Source organism: Camellia sinensis, chromosome 11 (genome assembly GCF_055761805.1).
Source record: "Camellia sinensis isolate YWXY chromosome 11, ASM5576180v1, whole genome shotgun sequence".
Classification (NCBI taxonomy): domain Eukaryota; kingdom Viridiplantae; phylum Streptophyta; class Magnoliopsida; order Ericales; family Theaceae; genus Camellia; species Camellia sinensis.
In genome coordinates this window covers 133,906,747-133,916,243 of record NC_138971.1, presented here as the reverse complement: position 1 = coordinate 133,916,243, position 9,497 = coordinate 133,906,747, and the positions used below count along the sequence as shown (strand labels likewise).

The window sequence follows — 9,497 nt, the reverse complement described above, 5'->3', positions numbered from 1 at the left end:
TTTTTTTTTTTGGTGGATAAATTTAAACTCAAAATTTAAATGGAGTTTAAATTGAGTTCTGTTAAAAAAAATGGTGAATTTAAATTTGTATGAAAATTGAGTTTAAATTGAGTTTATGAGTTATGTTTATGTAGAAAATGCTTTTTTTTTGGTGTGTGTAGATAAATTTGAGCTCAAAATTTAAATTAGGTTATCTTAAAAAAATGATCACAAAAGTAAATTTTGAGAAAGTGAAGAAATAATGGGAGTGGTAATTTGTTCAAAAACTGAAAAGAAGAGGTTCTTTATTAATAGAATTTTGACCTCAAATTCTTATAATAAATTATATTTTTTAATTTTTACTTTAATTTTATTGGGGTGTATTTATGTTTGGGTATTTTTACAAAATTTATAAGTCAATAAATTTGATAAATTACATTTTAAATAAATACTTTTAAATTTAATTATACTTTAATCTTATAATTAATTTAGACACGGATATACATTTTTAAACCTCCAAACCAACCCTGGGGACTTGCCTGGTTAGAATTTACTACCAGATAAATCAGTAGTTTGAAAGTGTTAAAATCTGAAGGTGTTAGAATCTATTGATAGAAGTTGAACTTTTTGAGCACTTTCAAGTTGTTGTATGCTTTGAAGACTCTGGAAATTGGTTCATCAAAACGAAGACCATGCAGGCGGAATGTGATTCGTTGGATGGAAAAAGCAAGCTGATAGAGAGTGAAGTCCAAAATAAATTAAAAAAATAAAAAAGAAAAAGAAAAAGAAAAAGAAAAAGAAAGATCTTTGGGTGACCCACCACCAACCACAAAGAGGTCAGAAAATTCCACGACTTTTGAGAAATCATAATATTGTATTTGTTATTATTTTTATTTTTAAAATCTTAATTTATTTAGCTTTTATTGTTTGTTGGACAAACTACTAAATTGAAATTCTTAAACAACATGATAATTATTTATTTGGTAGTATTATATATATCAATGGGTATAAACAATAGAATAATTAAAATTCCACGACTTTTGAGAAATCATAATATTGTATTTATTATTATTTTTATTTTTAAAATCTTAATTTATTTAGCTTTTATTGTTTGTTGGACAAACTACTAAATTGAAATTCTTAAACAATATGATAATTATTTATTTGGTAGTATTATATATATCAATGGGTATAAACAATAGAATAATTATTTGTTTGCCAGCAATGGGAGTATTTCGATGCTTCTCTGTGAACTGCATCACCGTAGTTTTAGGTTATTTCGTTGTTATTTTATTTGAGTTTTATAAAACTTATGATACAAGTAAAATTGTTACAATTTTTTAAAAAGAATAGTATTTCTTTATATTTTTTCAATAATTTTGTCAAAAAAATTATAGACTTCATAATAAATTTTAATATGATACGTATTAATTATAACTGTATTTTGATCACAACATTATTTATACCGTGCCTTCAGGCACGGACATACCCTAATATATATATATATATATATATACTAGAAAGTATGCATTCGAAATGGCATTTATAGAATCCAGAGACGTACTTGAAATCTACAGTTACACTTACATAAAGGTAATTTAAAGATGAGAAAAGTTAATACAAAAGTTTTCCACATAATATTGATATACTCATTCCAAATTCCAAAGACGTGCTTGAAATCTACTGTTACACTTACATAAAGGTAATTTGTAGACAAAAAAAGTTAATACAAACGATTTCAAGATAACATAGATATACTCATTCCAAAACAGCTTTGTGCCCCATTTTTTACCTTTCTCAAAATAAAAATATTTTTTTCTCATGCAATTCATTGTAAGTTTCCAGTATACTGATTAGAGAAATGGTAAATTTTGAATTTGAACTCATGTAATATAACCCCCATCAGGTAACATACAAGAAAACTAATATATATATATATAGAAAAAAAATCTTAAGATTTGAGCCTTATAAAAAAATAAATATGAATTCTTAATTTTATCAATTTAAATTATGATCTTTTAATTTGTTTTAAACTTAAATCATTTGCCTATTTTCGTTAATTTAAACTCTCCAAAAAGTATACTTTAGTCATTAAACTCAATAAAAGCGGATATTTTACATATATTTTTTGAAAAACTACATTGAGTTTAATGGCTAAAATACTATTTTTCATTCAATTTTACTTAAAAGGAAGTAGATAAATGGTTTAAATTAACAACAAATCAAAAAATTAGAATTTAAACTGATAAAATTAAAAACTGAAGCTTGTTTTTTTCACAAAATTCAAACTCTGGTTTTTTATTATTTTTCTTTTTGTAATTCCCCCCCCCCCCTCCCCCCCAAAAAAAATTCCAATATAGGCATGCTCTGCTTTACCCAAATGCAACTTTATTGAAAACTTGTAAAAAAAGCCTTGATGAATGACCTTGAAGGCATATACATTTGATTCAATAAATAAATCCGTACAACTAGTTTTTTATGATAGGGAAATTACTATACTATCTCTCAAGACATTAATTTGCCAACCTAAAAGTAGAAAGGGAAGACAATAGAAAGAGGTCTTCCTTCCATCCTCAGTAGCTTCTTCCATCGCATTTCTCATCGATGCCATTGTCTTTCCTCATCCAAACACCATTCTGATCACATGGGAAAGAATTGGCGCCAAGACATTCTACTTTCTCCAAGTAAATCAAATTGGGAAATAACATCGTAATATCTTTCCAAGGCATCTCTAAGTTACTCAAATACTTCAATTGTAACATTTCAACTGTGGTAGCTACTATTTTGTCCAGATTACACAATAGTCCTCCTCTGATGTAAAGTTTCTTCAAGTTCTTCAAATTGCCAGACCTCAACCAACTGGGTGTATCTTTCTTAGGAAAGCACTCAAGCTCTAGTTTTTGCAACGATGAAGGAAGTTCCAATGAGGGAGGAAGTTCTGGATCTTGCTTCTCAGTGAATGATCTTAACGATATTGTCTGCTTGGAAAATAGTTGTGTTTGCTTAGGTGAATCATCAGATTTACCTCGTAAAATACATCCTGACCAAGATATTTTCAACTTTTGTAAGAATTTTAATCTTTGTAAATGATGAAGTTGCAGATATGTTGGAAATTCTTTCATACTTGTGGATACGCTCAATTTTCGCAACTTTGACAATTTTGTCAAATCATTGATAGTACACGACTTTTTGTCCTGGGAATCTCCAATAATAAATCCCTTAAGGACTTGGAGTTCAGATAGTGCACCAAGCCCGTTCGGCATGTGATCTAAAAAGTAACACTCAGATATGTCCAAGTGTGTCAAATTCTTAAGCAAGCTAATCCAATTTGGAATCACCTCAAGATTGTGACACGCTTTGAGATCTAGAATTTTAAGATTAGTCAGTTGTGAAATGAACTGAGGAAGCTCTGTAATCAAAGAAATTCCTCGAAGGCTAAGAAATCTCAATTGTTTCATATTCTTGAGTGCATTGAGAATTTTGATGTCTGCAACTTCAATGTGATGTGTGACTGAGTTCTGCCACCTTCCCAAGTAAACAATTCTGAAATAATTGTGGTTGAAAAACCGTTCAAACCTGCTATCAATAATAGCCTCACCAAAGTTGAGGAAGCATTGATGATTATAATCGGGAGGAAATCGAAGAACAAGAGTATCTGAATCCATAATACACCCTGGTCTATGCCAAACCTGCTTTATAGCAGAACGTGTGTTGGAGTGCATCCTGTAGCTATCGATGACCAAGCCACAATTTTTGTAGATAGGCTCGATGAAGCCCTTTTCAGTAAGCTCGTCCAACAACTCGTTGACAAAATCCTCTGCCGTCTTCCCCAACACAATTTCTGCTTCTGTATTTTGGTCCATTAACCTTATTGGGGATAGAAGTCCCTCTCCAATCCACCAGTAAATGATAAACCTTTTCTTTATAGTAGCCATTTCTGCGAACATCAAGAAAAAATCCAAACAAGATTTTAGTTTCGGGGGGAGGCTACGAAAAGATACCTGGATATCTTCAAGTGCAGTGGTGTGATCAAACTTTGGCTGATTGTACAAACTGTGCAAATTGCCGGCCTTGTTTTCATTGACTTGGTAGTTGCTGCTGCTGCTGTTAATGGATCCATCAAACCATGGTTTCCGATGTCGTTTTGAATCATCATCATAATGGATCTTAAGCTTGGAGGGAATCTGGGATTTCAACTTCATGACAGACATTTTAAGTTGGTCAAGTTCGTTAGTATCACTCCCTCCTCTTGTTTTGAGCTCCTCAAATTTCTCACAAGCCTGGTTGATTTGCACATACATATGATCTACAAACTTCTGAATCTCTGTCATGGTCTCTTTCAGGAAATTAAGATCTCGACCAATCATGTTAGTGAGATCAGGATCTCCAACTTGGTAGTCGTCGTTGTTGTTTGTGGCGGTGGTTGCTTTGTGGTGGTGGTTGTTAAGTGGATTTGGTAGGGAGATACTACTGTCCATGGCTTTGAAAGGAACTACTACCAAAACAGGGTCGTGTTGGAGTCTTGGCTAGAGTTAAGAGAGACAGAGAGACAGAGTGAACACGTTTCTTCTTTGATCGTTTGTCTAGGTTTCAAATAGAAAAATGGATCATGAGAGAGAGTGAACACGTTTTTTCTTTGATAGTCAGGGTTTCAAAGAGAGATGGATCATGAGAGAGAAGAGAGAGGAAAGTCCAACGTATCGAATAATTTGTGGAGAAAGAGAGAGGAAAGTGACGAAGTAAGGACTGAGAAAAGGTGCAGAAGAGATAAGGAAGGAGCGGACCCAGTTGTTGAAGCCGCAGTTGTTGAAGCCGCAGAAGAGATAAAGGAAGGAGCAGACCCAGTTGTTGAAGCCGCGTGGTTTTCGTGGTATCCGAAACTTCGTTGGTTTATCATTTTCAAACGGGAAAAGTTAGGGATCATGAAAATTTTGTCATGAAAATGATCATGAAAAATTTATGATCCTTGCATTACCTTGATTAGTGTGTGGTGTTTTATTCTAAGTGTAATTTAAGGGTCACCAAGCTTTCATGATTATTTTCATGACAAGGTTTTCATGATACCTAGCATTGCTATTTTCAAATTATTGACATTAATGTAAAGGAGATATTAATGTAACAGGAGATATTAATGTAAAGGAGATTTTTTAAAAAGTCTTTAATATTAAAATTTTATAAAATAAATCACATATAATATTTTTATAATAATTAAAAAAAATTTATAGTTTTATAAATAAAAAAAAAAATTGATACAGAAAAATTTTATCCTAATATAAAGAAATTTTAATTTTTGCAAAGAAATTTCTCTGGTATAATCACAGAGAAATTTCATTAAAGAATCTTAATTAATAAAAAATATATATATATGTATATATATATATATATATTTATTGAACTTCTCCTACTATCAAAAATTAGAGTGGAATGTTTTACTAATTTTCTATAATCTAAAAGTTGAAGCCAACCAGCCAGCCAGGTTTTTCTGCAAAAGACACTCTAAAATCTTTACATTATTGTTTGGTAATTTAAGAGAGAAAAGACAAGAAATGATTAGATAAGTTATGAGAAAAAAGAAAAAATATATATAATTTCTTTATTCTTTTATTTATTTTGTTTAGATAGATGACAGAAAAAAGAAAATTAGTTATATTAATTTCTCTTTTATGTTTTTTAGTTAAAATATATAAAAGAAAATGAGCAGAAATGATATACTGTTTTTTGCTAAATTAACTTGTTACAAGTGTTAGTCTTTTTATTTGGTCTAGATCTAATTTGGTAGTATAACAAAATAATATTTGGGCAGTATTTGACATCCTCTATATTAGCACTTTATTTTTTTTTAATCTTTTTTGGATCATATCACCTCTCAACTTTTTTTACACATTTTCATAAAGATCATCGCAAATACCCTTTTGATAAGTTCCATTTCTCTTCTAATCTTTCCACTTTTGAAGAGATTGAAAACACGGGTTATGAGATAAATCTATTCCTCACTATTTCTTTCTATTTTTCTCATATTTGGCAATCCAAACAAGTAATTAAAATTTATTTCCCTCCATTTCATTTTTTTTTCTCTCTAAATCAATCAAACCAAACGAAGTATTAACAAAACATTTGTTGACAGATTCATAAATTAGTCGTAATATTTATGCATTATTATTCATAACATGACACAATATTTGTCAGGTAATCACAATTGGTGCGTATAATTTTATTCTTCACAAATCTTACTTTATTCATATTATAAATTCACCATTCATAATTTTTATGACAAAGTGACACAACGCACACCACAAACGTATCTAACTTTTTTTTTTTACAAAATACAATAATCAATAAATACATTTTCTTGAACGTGCCATCAAATGTTTTTTTTTTTTTTTTTTATAAATGTGCCATCAAATGTTTTTCATTCCCAAAACATGTGAATTCTCAAAATTAATTATAAAAAAGATGTGTCATAAAAAAATAATTAACAGGTAATTTTTTGTGTTGAAAATTATAAATATTATTTGTGGTATGTTTGGTCAGTTTATGATCTTTTTATCTAAAGTGAAAATTACAAATCATTATAATTATGTTATTAACATTATAATTATGTTATGAATGATACAGCGTAAATATTATGTAACACCCCGATATTCATACCACAAAAATTTTTAATTAATCTATCATTATCATCCAATAACTTATCCTTGATATACACAAGAAATAAGAATCATAATTCTATAACATAAATCCAATACATACGCATAAAAATACACTTACAAACACCTTGAATATAAATTTATACATTTCCATTTGCCATAAGGGCTTACACATTTCAAACAAGGGTCTTAGCTTCAACAAGAAAATCCCACTTAATACATAAAGTTAATAACAGTAGGTAATGACATCTAGGAAGCTTCAATGCCCCGCACTAACTCCCATTCACTTTCAACTATGTCTTGGTTCATCTTCATCACCTAGAATTTAAGAATATCCAACCCACAAGACGCCGAGTAGGAGATAAACTTAACCACTTTAAATATATATGTTCAATATGATTTATGCTCATGCAATGTCATGCCATGCATATAACTTAACATGTCTGCAACTCAATTTATGAAATGTTTAATTTATAACACTCGTTAACCCAACAAATCATAGTTGTTGAAATCAACACCTTTTATTTATTTGTGTTAAACTCCACGTACATATCACAACACCTCCACATTTACTGGCCACCAAGCACAGTAGGGCAAGTGGGCACCTCTTATTTCTTAAAAATCTCTACATTTACCGGCCACCAAGCACGAAGGGGCAATTGGACACTATAGCGATCCCGGTTGTCCCTTTACTGTTCTGTTGTATTCCGGACTCGGTTCCTTGGAGTTGGTAGTTGTATCTATCTTGTTGTCGTCCTTTAATTCCATTTGTTTGAGTTTTAGGATGTGTTGGGCATGTTTCGAACAGGTGGGTTGAACCTTGGTCTAAAATCTTGTTGCCAGGTTTTTGGTCGTTCCGCTCGAGCGGGCCTTATTGCGCTCGAGCGAAGATTGCACACTCTCAGTATTTCGTGTCCCTGCAAAACTTCTGCAAGTGTGATTTTTACGCTCAGGCGCGCGGTCGCGCTCGAGCGGGTAGTACTTTTTGGTGTAAGTTTTGGGAGGGAGAAATCTACGCTCGAGCGGACTGGTTTTCGCGCTCGAGCGGATGCACTTTATTCTTGTGTCTTGGCGCTCGAGCGGGACTTCTTGTGCTCGAGCGTACCTAGTTTTTTGTTCTTGACGCTCGAGCGTTGTGTTCTCCGCTCGAGCGGGAATGTCATATATCAGTTGGCAGCTGGGCATTTTAAAATCGCTTTTTACATTCTCTCTCTCTCTCTCTTACTTTTTTAAAAAGTATTTTGAGAGCTCCTCTCTCTAGAAACTCCCTTCTCTCTAGGGTTTGATCTAGTTAGAGTGTCTCCCTATCCTCCGGCCTTTGTAAAAAGTGTGTTGATTGTCGAGGGTTCCATTTTGATCCGTGGATCTTTGAGTTTAGAGCATTTTGGTTTTTTTCAACTTTCCTGTTTGAGCTCTAACTTCGAGGTAGGGATATCCTACTCCTTCTCATGAGTTTTGTCTTTGAATTTTAGTATTTTGATGAGTTGGGGGTTGCTGGGTAATTTTGAGAAAGTTTGGGCCTTTGTGTAATTTTACAAAAATTGGGGTTTTGTTTATATAAACTTATATGCATGTTTGGCATAGAGAAATGAGATCAATATTGGTTTATTGGTGAAAATGGAACCTTAGGGTTGTGATGTGAATTATGGGAAATGCTCTAATTACATTGATAAATTAATTGGTATAATTAATTTGAAGAAAAGAAGAATTAAATTGAGAATGTTGGAATTGGATGTGTATGGGATTAAAGGGTGTAGTTTGATTCGTTCATCGCTCACCTAGTTGAAATGTTGATTATATATCCATTTGGTGCATTTATTTTCAGTATAGAAATAACTGCTTTGGGCTATCGATGGAGGATAGTCTTGATTGTTGTAGACACTGTATGAAGATTAGGCAAACTAAAACTAATCGATTGAGTATGCTATTGAATATAGCAACTGGAATAATACATTAATTCTATGTATTGATTGATTGTATATGATCTATGTTTATATACATGTGTTGTGTGGAAGGAGATGGAGGATGTACTCCACGGTTTAGAGGAAGATAGGGGATGGACCTCTAAACCAGATTTTGTGTGACATTGATACAGCACTACAATGTGTATCAAGTGTTGATTATGGAAGTGTTTCAATTGATTTGATATAGCACTAAAATGTATATCGTTATCAATTATAAAGTATAGAAGTGATTCTATGTTATGTTGATACAGCACCGAAATGTGCATCTTTCGCAAAGTGTGAGAATGGTTTATGTGTTATTGATACAACATTAAAATGTGTATCCCTCATGAATTTTGAAAGTGTTTTAAAGATGAGTCCAAATCTCATTAAGTTATTTGGCTAGGTGTTGAGCCTTGTTTTCAAACTCAAAGTTGGAAAAGACATGAGAAATGAAATGTAACATGGACTTAATGTCATGAAATCGAAATGTGATATATGTGGATGTATCTGTGTTGACCATCTATCAACTGCTAATCTTTTAGTCATTGTTCATGGCTGGTTTAGTGTATTTCTACTGGGCTATGGCTCACCCTTTATGGGACATCATTTTCAGGTACAGGTAGCATGCTACCTCCAAGGACATAGCTTGAGAGGCTAGAGGCAGACAGACTGCTTTGTTATTTGCTTTCTTTTGATGGATTACATGTAAATTCAAGCCAATGGCTTAATATGTATTGAGTTAGTACTCTTCTTTTTGTAACCAAGTGTTAACTTGGAATGCTATAAGCCCATAGGGCATTTGCTCTTGTTGTTAACATGTAATACTTATGTAAGAACTACTCAAATTAATGGAAAGATGGTTGGTTTCTTTGTATCAATGCATGTCTAAAGAGATGGGTTTCATGTATTTTTTTGAGGGCGTTAC

The 9,497-nt window shown here is 32.0% G+C and overlaps 1 protein-coding gene across 1 annotated transcript; it reads right to left on the bottom strand.

Annotated features, from left to right (window-relative positions):
* Positions 1–2,350: 2,350 nt before the first annotated feature.
* Positions 2,351–4,878, bottom strand: LOC114299603 (disease resistance RPP13-like protein 4). Its single transcript, XM_028244378.2, has one exon. It carries the CDS (start codon positions 4,455–4,457, stop codon positions 2,553–2,555), a length of 1,905 nt encoding a protein of 634 aa, XP_028100179.2. The 5' UTR covers positions 4,458–4,878; the 3' UTR covers positions 2,351–2,552.
* Between the last annotated feature and the right edge of the window lie 4,619 nt (positions 4,879–9,497).

Bases quoted from the DNA above. Each gene is read 5' to 3' on its own strand.
- LOC114299603 (XM_028244378.2), bottom strand. From the start codon at position 4,457: ATGGACAGTAGTATCTCCCTACCAAATCCACTTAACAACCACCACCAC.